The sequence below is a fragment of the Hydra vulgaris genome, chromosome 01, assembly GCF_038396675.1.
Source record: "Hydra vulgaris chromosome 01, alternate assembly HydraT2T_AEP".
In the NCBI taxonomy this organism is placed as follows: Eukaryota; Metazoa; Cnidaria; class Hydrozoa; order Anthoathecata; family Hydridae; genus Hydra; species Hydra vulgaris.
In genome coordinates, this window is record NC_088920.1 from 45,334,727 (window position 1) to 45,356,652 (window position 21,926).

The 21,926-nt window shown below is 25.1% G+C and overlaps 1 protein-coding gene across 1 annotated transcript in view; it reads left to right on the forward strand.

The window, feature by feature from the left end:
* The window catches only part of LOC100199248 (dynein axonemal heavy chain 2), a 122,102-nt gene that overhangs the window by 36,368 nt on the left and 63,808 nt on the right, over nucleotides 1–21,926 (forward strand). The window contains exons 18-26 of the mRNA XM_065788319.1: nucleotides 559–858; nucleotides 1,535–1,816; nucleotides 1,947–2,350; nucleotides 7,290–7,479; nucleotides 9,091–9,271; nucleotides 15,632–15,759; nucleotides 19,374–19,526; nucleotides 20,570–20,695; nucleotides 21,149–21,249. Of these exons, the coding sequence (XP_065644391.1) occupies nucleotides 559–858; nucleotides 1,535–1,816; nucleotides 1,947–2,350; nucleotides 7,290–7,479; nucleotides 9,091–9,271; nucleotides 15,632–15,759; nucleotides 19,374–19,526; nucleotides 20,570–20,695; nucleotides 21,149–21,249 (1,865 nt within the window). The remainder of the gene's footprint in view (nucleotides 1–558; nucleotides 859–1,534; nucleotides 1,817–1,946; nucleotides 2,351–7,289; nucleotides 7,480–9,090; nucleotides 9,272–15,631; nucleotides 15,760–19,373; nucleotides 19,527–20,569; nucleotides 20,696–21,148; nucleotides 21,250–21,926) is intronic.

The following is a 21,926-nucleotide window of genomic DNA, read 5'->3' on the forward strand; positions in this document are numbered from 1 at the left end:
CATGTTTCGAACTACATAGCTCATCATCAGTAAAATTTACAAAAATCATTAAAAAACTGTTTTTTAAGGAATACAAATTAATTACAAAAATCTATTATAAAATTTTTTATAAAAATTAATAGTTTATTATAAATATATAATTAATATATATAATTAATTTATTATAATATTAATATATATAATTAATATTATAATAATAATATAATAATTATATAATTAATTATTATAAAAGTTTTTTAAGGAATACAAATTTATTACAAAAATCTATTATCAAATTCATATATATATATATATATATATATATATATATATATATATATATATATATATATATATATATATATATATATATATACATATATATATATACATACAAGTTTTATATATATATGTATATATATACAACTTGTATGTTACACATATACACATCTAAATTCACTGATGTACTTATTTTGTTATAGTTCTAAATATAAATGATGTTTTTAAATATCTGTATAAATACAAATATTACTTTTAAATATATTGTGTTTTTGCTAAATAAATTTTATATTTTTATAGAACATATTTCTTGGTGAAGACATTCGTAAACAACTTCCTAGAGAATCTGCAGAATTTGATGAAGTCAACAACTCCTGGAAAACTATAATGAAGCGTTTAAACAAAGACAGAAATGTTTTGCAAGGTTGTCATTTTCCAGGAATGATGGAGTTATTGAACAACATGAATTTAAAGCTAGAAGAGATACAAAAATCATTGGACATGTTTCTTGAGACAAAAAGGCAAATATTCCCAAGGTTTTATTTTCTTTCTAATGATGATCTGCTAGAAATATTGGGACAGTCAAAAAATCCTGAAGCAGTAAGTTTTTTTTAATACAAGTTGTAACAAAATTGAATTAGGTTATTATATTTAAATTAATGTTATACGTTTTTAATATTACTACATATTTGTGTAAAAAAAAAAATATATAATTATTCTTTTATATAAATATAAAAATTCTTATTTATTGTATTATATTTTTACTGTAAAATATAAAAAGTTTTTACTATTTGATATTTTCACTGTAACTAAAAAAGTACATATGGTGTTGCTGGAGTATTTATTATAATTAAAATATTTATGCCAATAGTTAGCACAATTAATGAGGAATATCATTTTTAATATAAAGTTTAGTATAAACATTTAAAATGTTTTTTTAAATAATTCGTTATGATGAATATATGTTTCATTTCTTTCTTTTTTTCATATTTTTAAAACTACTTATTTCTATTTTTTTTTTGATGTTACTGAAGTGTTTTATATATTTAAAATATTTATGCCAATAGTTTGCACAGATAATGAGGAGTATAATTTTAATGTAAAATTTAGTATTAACATATAAAATGCTAAGTATTACTTTTTGATGAATAATATGTTTCATTTCTTTCTTTTTTTTTTTTCGTCACTGAAAAAATAGATAACTCATTTTTAAAACAACCTATTTCAATGTTTATGACTTTGTTTTAGTGTTTAAAGCTTTTATTGATTATTCTAGGTTCAACCACATTTGAGTAAATGCTTTGATAATATTAAGTCACTGCAGATGAGCAAACTAGGCTTAAGTCTTAAGCAAGAAGCGTTTGGTATGTTCTCTTCTGATGGAGAGTATATAGAGTTTCTACATCCAGTTTTAGTGGAAGGACCTGTAGAATCTTGGCTGTGTGATATTGAACATAGCATGAGATCTGGTTTAAAAGAATTGTTAAGAGGTTGTCGATTAGGGCTTAAAAAGGTTGGCACGGGCCGCGAGAAATGGGTTAAAGAATGGGCTGGACAGGTTATAATTTTTACTTTAAAAGCAAAATATCTTTTTTATTTTTTCTTTATAATTTTCTAAAGTTTTTTAGCTTTATGTTTCAAGTTTTTTAGCTTTGTGTTACTTTTTCATTCAAGACTCGTTTTTTTAGCTAATAATAATAGCTAGTCAAATCCAATGGACAGCTGACTGTTCTAAAGCATTGCTTGGAATGAAAGATAGAGAAGATAAAAAAACATTAAAGAATTTGCGGAAAAAACAAATATTTGTGCTAAATAAACTTTCTGAACAAGTTCGTGGAAATTTAACTAAGTTGCAGCGTTTAAAGATTGTTGCCTTAATTACAATTGAAGTACATGCAAGAGATGTAATAGAAAAAATGGTCAAATCAGGATGTTCAGACATAAATGCTTTTGATTGGTTGATGCAGCTGCGTATGTATTGGGAAAAAGATGTTGATGATTGTGTTGTTTGTCAAACAAATACTCGTTTTAAATATGGCTATGAGTATTTGGGAAATTCTGGTAGATTAGTCATTACCCCTCTAACTGATCGGTGCGTATGCAAAATTCTTTTGTCTCATGTTTTTAATATTTATTTGGATTTCACAGTACATGTTGTTTTATAATATGATAAGAAGTATTTTCAATTTTGGTTTGCCGGGAATAGCATTTAAACATAATTTGAAGTTCATATTTTGGAATACCCTACATCAAACAGTTTATTTTTTGAAATAACTCCTTGACATGAACAACTTTTTATACAAAGTTTAAGGCTTTATATGTAACATATAAAGCCTTAAACTTTATATAAAGATGTATATGTTTTTAGATATATTTATTCTTTGAAAATGCGCTTACAAGATATTTTTAAATTTGGTATTGTTTGAAAGCTAAAAAAAAATTACTGACTTTATTTTTGACAAATTGCTGCACTTTGTATAAAACCTTGTATTGATTATTGTAACTTGTTGCAGAAAATTATATCATAAATATGAATGATCATTCAATGTTGTAATGCACTTAAGTTTATTTCATTTATATAGTCTCTTACCAGGACTTAAGTTTGAACACATCTGTCAATGATCAGTTTTAAGTATATTAAAAGTACTCTTTTTTTAAAATTAGAAAGTTTAACAAATTATTTAAGTTTTTAATACACTCTCAGTAAGTTTTCATAGCTAATAATAATAATGTTTAATAGTAATATAATAACAATAATGTTTCATAGCTAACATTATATTTTTAGAGAAGCATTATTTAAGTTTTATGACTATGCATAGAGTTGTATTTTTTTTAAAACACAAATTTAAAATTATATGCAAGTGTACGTCCATGAACTTTGGATTTTAAGTTAACTTAGAAATGTGGTGCAAACTTCAAACTTTTATATTTTCATACTTATATCATATAAGGTTATTTTACAAAAAAAAACATGGTAGTACAGGTAGTTAAAAGAAATCTTATTTTAAAGAAACTTTTTGCTGTATTTTAAATTAGATACAAGTTAAACAATTTAGTTCAAGTTTTAACAGAAAAATGTATTGTTGTTTAGTAGTGTCAACCATGTGATGAATGTCTCTTCAATTGGGAGGGTTATAAAATAGATTTACTTACAGCCAACCACCACTGTAAAAATTATAGGTGTTGTATTTAAAACCTAGAATATCCTGGTTCTGTCACTGCATATGTAGTCAAATAATACAGCTCAAAAACTTTTAAAAATTTCAAATTATTTTTATATGGTTACTACTAATTTTTATTATAATTTGTTTTTACAACTCTATTTTTTGTTCAAATATTTGTTTTTATTACTTCATATTATGATTAGACATAATATGAAGTTATAAAAATTTATTAGGTTTTGTAATCACTTAATTACATTTTTAAGAATAATGTGCACAAATCAGCAAGTTTTGTACTTAAAGTGTGAAACCTGTTAAAAGTGCAATTGGGCACTTAGCTATGCAACACAAGGTGGGGATAACTTAACTCTCAATAAAGCAACATATTTGTTTGAAAAAAGACTGGTTGAAACATTTTTTGAGAAATAATTTACTGCTGCTTAAAAAAATTGAAAGATTTTAAGAACAAAATAAGATAAGTCTCTGCAAAAATCTGGAGAACTTAATCAAAAAAGTGTTGTTGTCCAAATATTCCAGTCTGGATCGTCTTGTCAAATTTAAAATTGATAAAAGGAGAATTTAATGAACCTGGCAACCTGGAAATTTTGCATACAGATACCAAAGTTTCAGTATAATGAAATGACAAAGCCATTTTAATATCTTTTTTATACATTTTTTTCCATAATTTTATTTAAATTAAACTGTATATTATTGGTAGTTAACATTTGGGCTTATCTTTTTTCTCTGCTTTTTTTTCAATTTTTGAAGGCAAAATTAAATTTCTTTTCTTTAGAGAAATTATTTACAGCAAAAAAAACTGTTTTTGTAATAATTTATGAAAAACCAGCAACTTAAAATCAAAACCTTATTACACAGACATTCGGAGTTATTAAATTATAAAATTACATTTAAAAAAAAACTTAAGCTATCACTAATCTGTTTTATGGTTAAAATTAGTGTCCCTAATTTTTTAAACATTTTTCAAAATACTATAAACATTGAATTAAAATTTGTTGTGAAATATATGAGCTCATATGTGATTAAAAAATAATTTATTATTGAGTGCACATATTTTTGTATGTTATGTTAATCTATTAATAATTTACAGGGCAGCTGTTTTTTTATTATTAGTATAAATTTTGAATTATGTGCATAAACATATTTTAGGTTCCTAAAATTTTTAGATAATTTCAAGGATGAAAATCTTAACAAACAACAAAACAAGTTCATGTTTGTTTTATGTTATTAAAGTTTAATTTTTGTGCACTGCCTAGTATGAAAATTAATTAAATTTCCATAATATACAGTATATAATTCATATTCAACATTTTCTTTTGATAAAATGTTGAACCGTTATTACCAGTAATTAGACCATCAGCATTAAGGTCTAGTTTAAAAATATTATTATGCTGGTCACTTATTTGAATGTAGATAAAATAGTAAAAGTATTATATTATAAAAATATTATAGTACTAGCTGATCTGACCCATAAAAATATGGGTCTTTGTAAGTCTATTCCACACTGACCTTTTCCATACTTTTTCCTTATATATATATCCTAGCTTTCCGGACCCATATAATACGGGTCTTTACCAAACCTATCATTTCTATTCTTATCTATTCCACACCGATCATTTGTATACCTATTATTTGTTTACTTTAATATTTTTATAGTGTCAGATAGTTAGACCTACAAAAATCTCGACCTACTAAGTTGTTCTACAAAGAGAACATCTACTAAAAAGTGGAACTAATTTTCAGATAACCTACTGAGGCCTAAATTGTTATCAACCAATTATAGTCTTTTTTATTTTCAACCGATTTATGATAAATTAATTTTCAACTGATTATTTGGTCTGTGTTTTGAATTTTGTTTTTTTAAACTACGAAAGGCTGATCAAATATGGCTTATATTCAAATCAACAAAAAAATACACAAAATACATACCAGAAAGGCATAGTTATAAAATTGAAAATACAGTAGGTTGAATATTTATCATGTTGACAATTCAGTAGGTCAACAATTTAGTAGGTTGGAAAATTAATAGTACATGTTTTAATTAGGTGTAAATATAAAAATAAAAAATTGTCAGTTGAAAAGAAAAAGTTATAATTTACAATTTATGAAATTTCAAAATTAGGTTGAGTTATATATAATCTAAAAGTTTAGCCAAAAAATAATGGAGTATAATACTATTTTGATGGTTATCTGAATTTTGTTATTGTTGCTCACTCAGTTTAGAATGTTTAACGGGGTGTGGTAAAATAGCTGTAAAACTCTAAATTATATAAACTCCTTATTATATCAATATTAAACATTTTTAGCTTTTAATTATTTTTATAAATAATAAATTTAATAAATTGCTTTAATTTTAATATAAAATTAGAATTTTTAATTATGTTCTAATTAAAAACATACTTTTTAAAACCTCTTCCTGTTTAAAAAAAAGGTCGCCCCATAGCAAGTTCAAATCATCATCTTGCTTTTTTTTTAAATTTTGTTATTTAAAATGCAAAACAACACAACTTTTTAGTTCTATAGATTTTATATTTTATATATAAACATGTTGTATACTCATCTTCCTTGCACGAAGTTTTTTAACTAAGTTGAGTTGGTGCAAGGAAAATGAGTATACAACATGTTTATATATAGAATATAAAATCTATAGAACTAAAAAGCTTAGTTGTAAAAAAACTTGAAATAGAAAACTAAAGTAACATAATTATCTCATAATTATTTTGATGTTTTTAGAATTTTTTTAGCTTTTTAAAAAATCTTTTCGTTTGTTAAAGTGTATAATATCATTTCATATGTTTGTATATAATCTCTATAAAACTTCACAAGTATATTGTATTTTGAAAAGTCTAAAAAAAATTAAAAAAAAAATTGCAAGTAGTAGGATTCAAAGCGTGCTAACCACTCGGCTTTGCCAGCACTTTAATATACAAAGTTTGATATACAAAATTATATAATAATTTTTATTAATTGAAATAAATGCTATATATAAAAATTAAAGAGAGGTTAACAAAATACAATTTTCAAGAGAAAGTCAAACTGTAAAACTTTATATATTTATATATATTTTAACATTACAAAATTTGAAGTTTACATACGTTCGATATTTGCATATGCTTTCGTTCACATTTTCTTATAAAACACTCTTTCTCGCTATTACCTTGGTTGCAATGGCTGCCAAGAGTTTTTTCAAACACGCTCAAAAGGGCAATACTACTACTACTACTACTACTACTACTACTACTACTACTACTACTACTAATTTCAGCAATATCTTATAGATTTTATATTATTTTAAAGATAATCTTTAAAGATATATCTAAAGATAAAATATTTTTAATTTTAAATTTGCTTACAAAATATTTTTTTTATAACTTATAATTTGTTAAAAAAAATTTTTTTTAACTAAAAATACAACTACAAAATAAATTTACATTATAACAAATGATAAAACTTGTAAATTTAAATTTTTTTTTTTTTTGGTTATTCTATTGATAGAAATCATATAATAGCTAGGTTGATAGATAAGTTTAGACTTTTGAATCCATTTTAAGACATAAAATAAAGAAAAATATTGCTTATGTTGCTTTTCTTGTTTTTGGTTCATTTTGTATCCTTTTTTGGCAGACGTTAAAGGAAAAAAATTTTAAAATTAGTATTTTTTAAAAATTGTTTTGTTTATTAATAATTTACTTAGTTTAATGTTACTTTTTTATTGATTTATTTTACCTAATTTTACCAATTTAGTAAAAGTTGCACTATTTTGCATGTTGTTTTCTAAATATGATTTACAATTTTAAAAAACATTTAAAAACAATATTAGTTTTATTAACAAAATTAATGTTATTTTTTTAGGTGTTACATGACTCTTACAACTGCTTTACACTTGCACCGAGGTGGCAGTCCAAAAGGTCCAGCTGGAACTGGAAAAACAGAAACTGTTAAAGATTTAGGAAAAGCTTTAGGAGCTTATGTTATTGTGGTGAACTGCTCAGAGGGGTTAGATTTTAGATCAATGGGGAGAATGTACAGTGGCCTTTCTCAGGTATCAAAAATTGTATTAAAAATTTGTTTGTTTTTTAATTTAAACATTTTCATATTTATAGATATGATCAAAATCATATTTATTACAGTTGTTACAATTATTGTTGTTTAAGTTCAATAACTACAAGCGTTTGTAAGACTTACACAATTATGAATGTTTTGTATATTAAGTGTCTATAAGAATTTGTCTAATGTATAATGTAATAATAATGTCTATAAGAATTTCTATGGACATTTTGTACCCACTGAGAAATTATTGTTTGCGATTTAATTTTAAAGTTTGTTTTAGTTCTAGATTCCTTTAGGAATATTTCTTATTTTTTTAAAATTATTTTCTCAAAAGTTATGTAAAATTTTAAATGTCTATTTTAGAAAAGTTTTAATCTTTTTTAGACTGTTATGAAATTATTTTTTGAAAAAAATAGTTTTCTTAAAAATTTTTGATTTTGTAAATATAAAAATTCGATTTTTGATTTTGTGTATATAAAAATCCAATCTCTGTTGGCAATTACCTGACACTCTATTGTATAAGTAAGTTCAATATTTTGTTAAAATTTCTGTTGTTTTATAAACTTTTGATGAAAATTTTAAATTGTCTGAGCCTATGCTTCCAGAATCAAGGGGTATTTTTCATCTTAGTTCTCAGTCCATATGAGATGATATTTACTGAGTCTAGGTCTTGGACCAAACCGAGATAAAATCAAAATTTTTTGAAAAAGTAAAAAAGTTAAAGAAATAATAGAGAATTTTTAGAAAAGAAAAGTTTGAAAAATTAATGTTGGCTTGATTAATTTCAATGCATGTTCTAATTTGCATAACATTTCAAATTTGAATCCAGTTGTAATGTAGCTTTTAAATTTGTTGGCAGTCAAATCATTAGGATCAGTGACTTGGATTTATTGTCTCACATTAGACGTTTTTTTCTTTGTTGGTGGTTCTTTGGGCTTTGAGGCAAAATTTGATGTCGTTTAATGTTTGAGGGAAGCAAGAAGAGGTAACTTAGAAGCATTAGGAACCTGTTCAACTGTCTGCTGAGCTTCAGATGGATTTTCCATAATGTTATCACTGTCATCGTTTCTGTATGAAGTAAAAATATTTTAAGCTAGGGTCTTTTAGCTTTTTCAATTTTTTTTTTATTTGATGAGAGGAAATGATGATGGGGACACTCCACAACTCTTCAAGAACTCCTAGATTGTTGAGAAATTTGAGAAAACTGATAGTTAAGATCAGTTGTCTTTTAAGAATCTCTTTTTCAATTTCTTTAATCAAACAACAACAAATAAACTTTCCTCCATTTACAATTCCTCCAATAAAATTCCAAAACACATTTTGCAATGTTTAAGTCAGAATCATGCCCACTCATGGCATCCATAGCCAGTTTACATAGAAGAGTTGCTACTAATTTAGGAATACTCCTCTCTAAATAATAAGTCTATATATGTATGTATATATATATATATATATATATATATATATATATATATATATATATATATATATACACACACACACACACACACGCACATAAATATTGTTTATTTTCATAATTATGTATTACATATTTTATGTTATTTTATTTTAAATTATGTATTATATATTTTATATTAATTAGACTGGTGCATGGGGTTGCTTTGATGAGTTTAATCGTATAAATATTGAGGTTTTATCTGTTGTGGCTCAGCAGATTTTATCTATATTAACAGCTCTCTCAAGTGGTTTTACAAAGTTTGTTTTTGAAGGTCGTGAAATCAACTTAGTTTGGTCATGTGGTATCTTTATTACTATGAACCCTGGTATATTTTTTAAATATATTATATATATTGGTGAAATTTCAGATTTTTTTTTAAATTTTTTTTATTTGTATTGATAATTTTAACATGGTTTATGTTATGGTTTTTATTAAAATGAAATTTTATAAGGCTTATAGCTTAGATATGATTTGTGTGTTTTTACATAAGTACAAGTTTAAATCATACAATATATGTTGAATATAAATTGGCACAAAATTGAAACCTAATTTCTTTTAAATGATTAACACAAACTTTTGCAGTTTATAGATTAATTGCAGTTTTTTGGTTTACTATTTTACCAAAAGGTCAGAGTAAGTTCAAAGTAAGAGTAAAGTGAAATTAATCCAATTAGAATGGGTATTGATCAAGAAATGTACTTTATTAAGTGTATTATCAGTCAATTGATCTTATTCATTTATGAACATCACATTAATAATTAGTCACAGATTGGCAACAAGTGCAAAAGATACTACTGGCACTAAAAGACATAAATCCAGCAAATTTTTCTTATTGACAGGGCATCACCTAACCAGAAAAACCTGGAAAGAACATGAATCCCAGGGAGTTGTGGATATTTTTTAATAATGATGTTTTTTTTACAAAAAAATTTTATCAAATTTTTTATTATAATTTAAAACAGTTTTGATAAAATATGATATCATTTAAGAGTCCATTTTATGCTGCATTTATGTTGATTAATTATTTTCAATATTAAATTTGAAATTACTTTATATAATTATTAAGCTATTTAATATAAGTTATTGTTAATAGGTTATTCAGTATTGTCTTGAATAGGTAATAATGAAATACTCTGTAGATTTTGATTTAATTATTTAAATACAACCATATAATATAAAAATTTATAATTATTTTTTATGTAAAAATATAATTTTGTTAAAAGAAGGAGAGAAATTAATCATTTATTATTTGTTTTAATTTTTTTTTTATTCTATTAATTATTAAAAGGAGCATTAACTTGATTCTTTCAAACACCTTTCTTACTCAGATTATAAGATATCATTTGTCAAAACAGATAATAAATTTGCAAGAAATATTGTGAAATTTATACCTTTTTAAACATGTTTAGTCTATTATAAATTATAATAAGGATAAAATGCAGCAAGTTAGTGTAATTGTCTTCAAATCACTTTTTTGAACCTGTTGTAAACAACCTAACTATTAAACCCATTCCACCACTAAATGTTGGTCAAAAAATCTTTAAAACTCATTTTTACTTTTAATAAAGAAACAAGATCCAAAACTAAATGAATATTAGCAATGGTTATGTGTTCATATTTAAACCTGCTAGCATGAGTCAATTACTTATTAGTACGTTTCCAAACATTAAAGTTACAAAAAAATTTAACATTAGGAAGAACGAAAGTCATGCACCATATTTTAATAATTTGTTAAAATTGTTAAAATTTATGTCTAGATGAAAGATAAATGTACACGACTCAAGATACTTTAGGAAATTAGGTTTATGTACAATAATTGAATTCAACTGTTTTTGATAATTCTTCTGCAATGCATTTACTAAAACATTTCAATAAAGAAGAAGAATAGACTTATCAAAAATGATCTAAGTATGGACCTTATAGAAATTTGAATTATTTTGAAGAACTTTTTGTTTACTAAAATGAGTGTGAAAAGTATTCTTATGGGAGCATACCTTATACTGCATGATGACTATAAATGTGTGACTGGTTTAAATTGGTATTCATTAGGTTTCTGTGCATCTAGTTAGACTGAAGATCATGTTTCAAATTATTTAATTCAAATATGAACAATTTTAAGGAAACATTTTGCAATACAATCATTTTAATAATGAGCTAACAATCTCTTTAAATATCAATAGTATTAAAACAATCAATAGTAAAAGAACGGCTTTGTGAAAGTTCCATTTTGTCATTCTTTAAGTCATAATAGAGGTGACGTAGGACAAGACGAACTGTGGGCAAACAGCTTAAACAGCTTAGTTTATCTAGAACTGGTAATTGATCACTAATTAACCACGCCTTAGTGTCACATCTTGTTTTAATAACCTTCTTCTTTTGACATTTTGACTTCTTTTTTTTTGACTAAAAATACAAATTTGATATAAGGTACATACTCGCCTAAAAATATAAAATTTTTGGCATTATTCAAGTTCATTAAAACTTATATATATATATATATATATATATATATATATATATATATATATATATATATATATATATATATATATACATATATATATATATATATATATATATATATATATATATATATATATATATATATATATATATATATATATATATATAATAAATATGTTACTGTTACCCGCAGTACCAGGAATTAGCTAAATGCTAATGTTTATAATATAATTTAATATTGCAACTCTGAATTTCATGTGTTATCACAATCATCAGGCAAGTAGTAAAAGTTTTACTACTTAGTAAAAGTTTTACTACTTGCCTGATGATTGTGATAACACATGAAACTCAGGGTTGCAATATTAAATTATATTATAAACATTAGCATTTAGCTAATTCCTGGTATTGCGGGTAACAGTAACATATTTATTATATAACTCTAGTTTATCTATTGAGCACTCTTTCAAGTATACAATATTATATATGATAATATAAAGATATTTTCTTTATTCATATATATATACACTTATATATATATATATATATATATATATATATATATATATATATATATATATATATATATATATATATATATATATATATATATATATATATATATATGTATATATATATATATATATTTAGCAAAAAAAAATTTAACAAATATGAGTAAAAGTTCCAGCTAACAAAAACAAGAAAAACTATTCAAACTAAGATGAGTAAAATAAAAAAAGGTCTTTCATATAAAATCTTCAGCTGTGTATGAGATTTACAAAACTATATAAAATTCTTTATATTGAACTTCCTATAAAAAGTTTAAAAAGGAAGTAATTAAGGTTTATATAAAAAAAAACTATAATTAACAAAAATATAGTATAACTTGATTCTTGTTGGTAAAGAAATTTTAAAAGTAATGTGAAAATAATTACGTTCTCTTCATTGTGTCATGTCCCTGTTTATGAAGGTGAGCTTCATAAACAAGAACTAAATTCTCATTTGAGAGTTTTAACATTGAAAATAATTTTTAAAAAAGTTCATTTTTGTATATATATATATATATATATATATATATATATATATATATATATATATATATATATATATATATATATATATATATATATATATATATATATATATATATATATATATAATATATATATATACATATATATATATATATATATATATATATATATATATATATATATATATATATAATAAATATGTTACTGTTACCCGCAGTACCAGGAATTAGCTAAATGCTAATGTTTATAATATAATTTAATATTGCAACTCTGAATTTCATGTGTTATCACAATCATCAGGCAAGTAGTAAAAGTTTTACTACTTAGTAAAAGTTTTACTACTTGCCTGATGATTGTGATAACACATGAAACTCAGGGTTGCAATATTAAATTATATTATAAACATTAGCATTTAGCTAATTCCTGGTATTGCGGGTAACAGTAACATATTTATTATATAACTCTAGTTTATCTATTGAGCACTCTTTCAAGTATACAATATTATATATGATAATATAAAGATATTTTCTTTATTCATATATATATACACTTATATATATATATATATATATATATATATATATATATATATATATATATATATATATATATATATATATATATATATATATATATATATATATATATATATATATATATATATATATATGTATATATATATATATATTTAGCAAAAAAAAATTTAACAAATATGAGTAAAAGTTCCAGCTAACAAAAACAAGAAAAACTATTCAAACTAAGATGAGTAAAATAAAAAAAGGTCTTTCATATAAAATCTTCAGCTGTGTATGAGATTTACAAAACTATATAAAATTCTTTATATTGAACTTCCTATAAAAAGTTTAAAAAGGAAGTAATTAAGGTTTATATAAAAAAAAACTATAATTAACAAAAATATAGTATAACTTGATTCTTGTTGGTAAAGAAATTTTAAAAGTAATGTGAAAATAATTACGTTCTCTTCATTGTGTCATGTCCCTGTTTATGTAGGTGAGCTTCATAAACAAGAAGTAAATTCTCATTTGAGAGTTTTAACATTGAAAATAATTTTTAAAAAAGTTCATTTTTATGGCAACTGAAAACATGCTGATCAAATTTATCTGAACCAATACCTGTTCTGCATGTGTAGATGTGTAGATTAGTTCTTAACCTTAGGTTATTAGTTTTACCTATGTATGTTGTTTTTCCATCACATCCATTAGATGATAGAAATTTTTGAATTACATGATATTGAAGTTTTAATACACCATACTTTACCAGATGATGTGGTAAAATTGTTAACAAACTGAAGATACACAATACATAACTTACAACGTTTTGATACGCATTTTTAAATCTTTGCTTCCTTGTTAATAAAAACTGGTTTCTTATTAAAACTTGATGTACTTATGTGTCTTAAAATATTGTTTGGTTGGCGTTGTGATAGTACTATAGAAGTGTTTTCAAAAACTGATTTTAATTTATTGTCTAATGTGGTCCCTGTAGTCGAGCTTTAAAAATTTTATTATTAATGATTTTTACTGTGTAATTGCATCAAACTAAAAATTGTTTTAGTTGTTGAAGTCTGATTTCCATTTTTGTTGGATTAGATACAAAACAAATGATTCGTTTTGTAAATGTAAAAGGTATATTTTCCTTTGTATGTTTAGGGTGATGGCTATTGTAATTAAGATAATCATGGGAATTTATGCGGTAGTGGTGTATTGGTAGAGCGCTGGTTGTACTGCGCTCAACTTGTTTCTCCGCGCAGCGAACTTGTTCGTCAAGGTTTGTGTTTTGGAGTTATAGAGTTGAGAGAGGGTTATAACCATAAGTAGCCTCCTCATCTGTAGTGGCCTTCTCGGCCATGGGAAGGTGAATTACAAGAGAAAAAAAAAATTTGTCGGTTTATATAAAATATCTGTTTCAATAATGTTGTTATCATGTAGAATAACTGTTATGTTTAAAAAGTTTAAAAAATTGGTACTGTGTGGTTTTTGTATATGAAATTTTAGAATGTTCTTCTGTATATTTGATATTGGGGTGTAAAGAATTGAGACACTTTAACAGCAAATTAACATTAGTTCATTTAAATAAAGCAACAAAACCATCATCCATGTATCTTTTAAAATTGTTTTGAGTATTCTCGCATTCAATTTTATTGAAGAAATTTGGTAAAACTTTAGAAAATAATTTTACTTCAAGATATCCTACTACTAAACAAGCATATGGTGGAGCCATTTTTGTTCCCATAGCAGTTTTGGTTAGTTGATTGAAAAACTCATGATTGAAAGTAAAATTATTGTTCTTCAAAATAAAATTCACACTTTCTAAAATAAAAGCTTCTGAAAATCTGATAGGTACATCATCACGTAGTTTATATATCCAAAATTTAACTGCTTCCAAACCTAGTTCATGAGAAATACTAGTATAAAGATTAGAAATAACACTGTATAAAGTGGTATTTTGGTACACCATATTATTAGGTAGTTTTCTAATGAAATGCCAATCATCTTTGATATATGTTGTTAATTCTGGTACAAGAGGTGATAAGATTTTTTCAACAAGTTCACTAAGGCGTTGGGTAGGTGAAAAAGAACCTCTAACTATTGGTCTTCCATTTAGATCATCTGGGCATAAACATTCAATATAATGTTTATTAGATGAAACTTTCTATTGCATTAGATTTGTGAATTTTTGGTAACACATAAAAATTGCTAGTTTTCCATTCATAGTTTTTGATAAGTAGTTTCTTTTTTTATTAAACATTCTTTAAACTTATCCACGTGATTTTTAAGTTTCTTAAAACATGTTTTATCTGTGTTACTATCAAATTTTTTATATGTATTGCATCCATCCATCCAGTAATCTGCATCCATTAGAAAGTTTCTGATGGATGCAGATTACTATAGAGATAAACTATTTTATTAACTGAAACATAAAAAAGTTCATAGATATTATTGTAGAGGCCAAGAGCTTAAACAAATTTAAAGCAAGTCTTGATGAATGGTTTACTAACAATAAGAAAATATTAATTTAAATATTTATATATATATATATATATATATATATATATATATATATATATATATATATATATATATATATATATATACAGTAATTTTGTAAACTTCAGCCATTTGAAATGTTTTAAATTTTTAAGTATAGATTTTTAAATCAATTTGTTACAGGGTATGCAGGAAGAACTGAGTTGCCAGATAATTTAAAAAGTATGTTTCGCCCAATCTCGATGGTGGTTCCAGATTCTGCAATGATAGCTGAAATTATTTTATTTGCAGAAGGTTTTAGTAACACCAAGGTATTTTTATTTTGTATTAAAACATGTTATTGTAATAAATGAGTCTAAACATATACACAACAATGTATGTATATATAATATATATACACACATATGTATATATATATATATATATATATATATATATATATATATATATATATATGTATATATATACATATATATATATATATATATATATATATATATATATATATATATATATATATATATATATATATATATATATATATATATACAGGGCGTTAGCCAGAAATAAATTTTATACCACATTTTTGCCGTATTGGGAATTTTAATTGTTGTTGTTCTAGAAAATGTTGGGAATTTTCTAGAAAAGGTCCTAAAAAACTCAAAAAAACACTTTAAAAAAAAAAAAAAAAGGTCATTGACTTTTGGGAATTTTAAGCCCATACGCGTTATCAGTGGTACCATTGGGCTAGCTAACACCCTGAGATATATATATATATATAATTTGGCAAAAAATCATTAATTTGTGCGACAGGAATATATATATATATATATATATATATATATATATATATATATATATATATATATATATATATTCCTGTAGCACGAATTAATTAACTTTTGCCTATTAATGACTAAAATGACATTTATTCCATTAAAATATTAAAAAAGGTCACACAAACCACTTTGAAATGTTGTTTAGGCATTTTAGCATTTTATGTAATTGGATTAACAATATATATATATATACATATATATATAAATATATATATATATATATATATATATATATATATATATATATATATATATATATATATATATATATATATGTATATATATATACTGTATATATATATATACTGTATATATATATATATACTGTATATATACTGTATATATATATATACTGTATATATACTGTATATAACATAAGTCATAAAACCGACTTGTGCAATAATTTATGCAGCAGAGAAATGTATAGAATTTTCCAGAACATTGTATAACACTGTGCGCCGTCAGCCAGGACAGTGACATCACGGTTATGTAATTGTTCAGGAAGCTTCTGTAGAGTTTTAAAATTTTCTTCAGCTGTTTTGCAGTCTTCTATAAACTGGTATACAAGCGAGGTGTTCAAAGCGGGTAGTTTTGTTTTAATTATTTTAATTTGGTGTCAATCTTGTTATTGCCTTATTTTAATTATTGCGCATTCTCTTTAGTTTAAGTATAAATAGATCCTTGTATTATTTGGTAAGTTACATTTAACACTTTTGCAAATTATAATTGATTATATATTATTTGATTAGTGTCTGCCTTTTTCATTTTCTATAAATGTTATTTGCTTCTTTTGAAATAAAATATGTTAACAATAAAAGTTCAATTGAAAACGTAATAACAGTTTCTTTAATTTGTTATTTTGTAATTAATTTGTAATTAATATTGACGTTAAAGCCTTTCCTATTTCAATTGCTGAGTAGAAGACAACATGTTGTTCAAGAAGAGCTCTTCTAACACAGAGAAGAACAAGGTAACCTGGACAAAGAACTTAGTCCAGTTTCAAGCCCCATCAAGAAGAGGCAACGGAGTTGCATGCCCCTGAAAAACCACGTTATTGGGCACTTCAAATTTCTTGAATCCACTACCAAAGAATGGAGAGAGAGGATCGGTTTAATTGCTGTAGAGCATAAAGACCTATGGAGCAAAACGTTGAACTTCCCACATAAATCTGATCAAGCCATTTGTGCAAAACTTCTGAAAGATTACGAGCACTGCAGAAAAAAATAAAACTTTGATTCATTGAATGAACTGTTTGACATGACCAAGATGAAAGGCAAATGGTTGTGCAAAGAGGATGACAACCTCTACAAACTGCAAATTGAGAGCAAAAGTCACGTTGGTTTTTCGACTGGCAAACCTGCTAGTGCCAATACCATCCACCCATCCAAGCGAAAAAGGACAATGGAAGCGACTGTGTCTACACTTACCAGCTTAGCACTACCTGATTTTCCGAAAGTAGCGTGGACTCATCTGAGAACAGTATAGACAATCCTTGGGAGGATGACAATGCAGCATCAATGAGCAAAAGGAAGCATAACCCAACAGGCATTGCAAGACATCTTGCAACATGCTCAAAGCTGTTGTCCCACGGAATAGCAGTGGTGTGCCGCTAGCTTTCTGGTGAGGGCATTGAAGTTCCAACCCCATGTCAATCAGCAATCCAGAAGGCTATCTACACAAGAGCTGCTCAGGTGAAGAAATACCTGGTGAGCACGCTTCATCTGGAGAAGTGGAGCATACACTTTGACAGCAAACACATTAAGGGCTTTGAATATCAGGCCGTGGTCCTCAAGAATGAATCTAAAGAAACTAAGTTGACTGTGCTAAAATTGAAAGATGGGAAAGTTCAAACAATCTCAGAAGGACTCTAGGATGTGTTAGAGGAGTTCAACCTGTGAGGATCAGTTGTGATGATTGTTGCCAACACAACAAACGGGAATACTGGCAAGAAGACAGGCATTTTTGTTTGGCTGCAGCAAATGTTCAAAGAGAGAGGTCACCCCAAACCCAAGTTCATCAGTTACCAGCATCATGTGCGGCTGGAGAGATGACATAAAGTTTCTCTACCACCTCACTTGTGTCTTCTGTCTTTTAACTGAGAGGAATGAGATCCTCTTTGTGAATTTCAAACAGATCCCAAACATCAGCAATGCACTCTGGAACTCTTGTGCCATTCTAGCCCTTCTTGTGTTTGTTCTGGTGCTAGAAACCCGGATCAGGTTGTTTAAAATCTGTTCATTCATTTCTTACTCATGGGCTGACTTGATTCAGCAGTCAATTGTTCTGTGTTGAAGATTTTGAAGAACTATCTGAAGCTCTGAATGACTACCCAAAAGCTCTCAATTGCTTGAAGACCCACTGGAAAACAGATGACTCTCCAATCAACATTGCCTGAAACAATCAGTGCTGCGAGCGTGCCATCAAAGTTATGCAAGAGTTGTATGACTCCTGCCGCAACAAGGACAACCTCCTACTGAGATTTATCCTCTCTAATGACATTATCGTGAATATTTGACTTCCTTGTACGTTTGATGATCCTATGTAATGTTGTATGCATGTGACTCTACAGCTTGTGTTCAATTTTGTATCTGCTTACAGTGACTTCAATAGTTTGGCCAAAAAGCTAATAAATAAAATTCTTAAAAATCAACTCAAAATCTCAAATCAACTTGAATGTAATATTTTATTTAATCTTAAATGAAAGCTAATCAAATTATCAAATTATGATACAGGGAAACAAGGTTGTATAAAGGTCATCACCCTAATATATATATATATATATATATATATATATATATATATATATATATATATATATATATATATATATGTATATATGTATACATATATATATATGTAAATATATATATATATATATACATATATACATAAATACATCTGTTTGTGTGTGTCTGTGTGTGTTTGCTGGCCTTAAACTATTTTCGGTCAGCATTAGGTTAACATTTTTAATCTCAAACACTTTTAGGTTGGCATTGTCGAATGCCAATCCTAATTCTGAGGGAAATTTATATAATATATAAAAAATGTATATGTATATTTATGTATATAATTGTTTAAAATTACAGGTCTTAGCCAAGAAAGTTGATGCATTGTATTCTTTGGCTGTACATCAGCTATCCAAGCAAGATCATTATGATTTTGGTTTACGAGCATTGACATCTCTGTTGCGCTATGCAGGGAAAAAAAAGCGAACTAATCCCACATTTTCTGATGAAGAGGTTAATATTTGATCCTATATTTATTTTAATTGTCATTAACCTAAAATATTTATTTTACACAATATACTTGATAACTATATTTTTATTTACAATGTACATAATAATTATGTATTTATTGCTAGTCAAATGTTTGGGACCATTATAAAAAAATATTAATGCTAATCAGTATATTAACTAATAAAGTGTTAATAATATAATTTTTTTTTTTTTAATTTAACATCTGTAGTTTCCCACTTGTGTGATTTGAACAAGTTTTCATAATGCTATTTTCTTATTTAGAGTATATCTTTTAAATAGGGAGAACATGCAGTGAGTGTACATAGATTAGGTTATGGGTTCACATTAAGATTACCAACCCTAACCCAGAGTCATTATATGTACACTCCTTGCATGTTCTCTCTATTTAAGTCAGTCAATATGTCTTCACTATGCTGCAACCCTGACTTAAAAAGATATAAAATAAAAATAAATAAATGAATGAATAAAGAAATCAAAATAATAATAATAAAAAACAGAATTAATTGAGAGAAAAAAAAGTAAATAAACACTTTCTAGAATAGAATTGCGGTTTTTTTAACAACTTAAATAGGAAGAATATGTAGAGAAAACACATTGAGAAAAAGATAGGGTTAAGGTTGGCATTAAAATTGCTTTTTCTAACCCAAATCCTGAGTTAGTGTATATTCACTGTTTAAAGTTAATTAAATTAAGCATTAATTGTTGTTTTTACATAACAATAAGAATTCTGCTTAAAATTAATGTTATTTCATATTTATCTTATAATTTTTTAATTATTATATAATTATAATAAATATAAGTTTTACTTTTATTTAAAGTCCATTATTTACAGAAAAAAATGAAATGTAACTGCATTTGCTCCCTGCAAGAGAGCTTCTTTTGTTTTTAATTTGATTAGTTTTTAAAAAGTTCAATGAATGCATTTTGCACTGTTTAAGATGCTTATATTTTCTTTAGAGCTTTTCTTTCATTAAATAATAGGCAATGTTTTGTATCACTATTTTGTATGATCATATTTTTTTTAGGTAATACTGATTTCTATGAAAGATATGAATGTTGCAAAGCTGACATCTCAAGATATTCTTTTGTTTAATGGAATAATGTCTGATTTATTTCCTGGTATAGATCCCCCATATACAGATTATAGCAAGGTATATAATTCATTTTATATTGTTGTAGTTACATTGAAAATATAGTAAAAATATTCACTGTTTTATGAAATTTATTCTTCTTTGTTTTTTAAGGTACTTAAAATCAATTATTATTTATTAATTATAAAATCAATTATAGTTGTAAATAATTTCTGATACAACTGCGTTTACTGTTATCTAATTCAAGTGTTTTATACAGCTTTAACTTTTTTCAGTTTAAAATAAAAGATTGCTAGAAATTAACATTTTGTGTTTAGAGCTGTGGCTACTCTAATTCACACCCACAATTGAGGGAGGGGGATTTTATGTGAAAAATATATTTATATATATATACATACGTATATATAAATATGTTTTTCAAATAAAATTTTTATTTTCTTCCACACAAAAAGTGCCCCAGTTATTTAACTTCATTCTGTGTTTTGTTTTTCATAAAGTATAAATATAATTTAGTTTATAGCTGCAATTGAAAAAGAATTAAAAAATAAAAACTATCAATGTCATCCAAATACACTGCAAAAGATTATTGAACTTTATGAAACTAAAAGTACAAGGTATTTTGTGTTTTTACATTTTAATTTCAAAGTTGTATATATATACAGCTCTCAAAATAAGGGTTGGCATTTGGCAATGCCATTCTAACTGCTGAGTTAAAATTATTTGAAGTTAGCTATTTTTTAATACAAAGTTAAACCTTTGTATTAAAAATTTTCTGCTGAAGTTTTGCTTATCAAAAATAGTTTTGAGATTAGCACTTTATTCCCAAAATTATTTTTTCTAATCCTGAAGACTGTATATATATGTATGTATATATATATATATATATATATATATATATATATATATATATATATATATATATATATATATATATATATATATATATATATAGTATATATATATATATATATATATATATATATATATATATATATATATATATATATATATATATGTATATATATATATATATATATATATATATATATATATATATATATATATATATATATATATATATATTAGGGCTGTCCAAAAAAAATTTTTTTTTCAGATTTGATTACATAGTTGTTTATTTTGTGCCATTTGACATAGTAATTAACTGTGCACAAAATCTTTCCAATCAGATAATGTTTAGGGGGTGCTCAATGACCATAAAGTTTTACGAAAAATGTGAAAAACATGGAAAAAGTAACAAAGTTCCACAAATTTCTAAAACCCGGTTAATTAG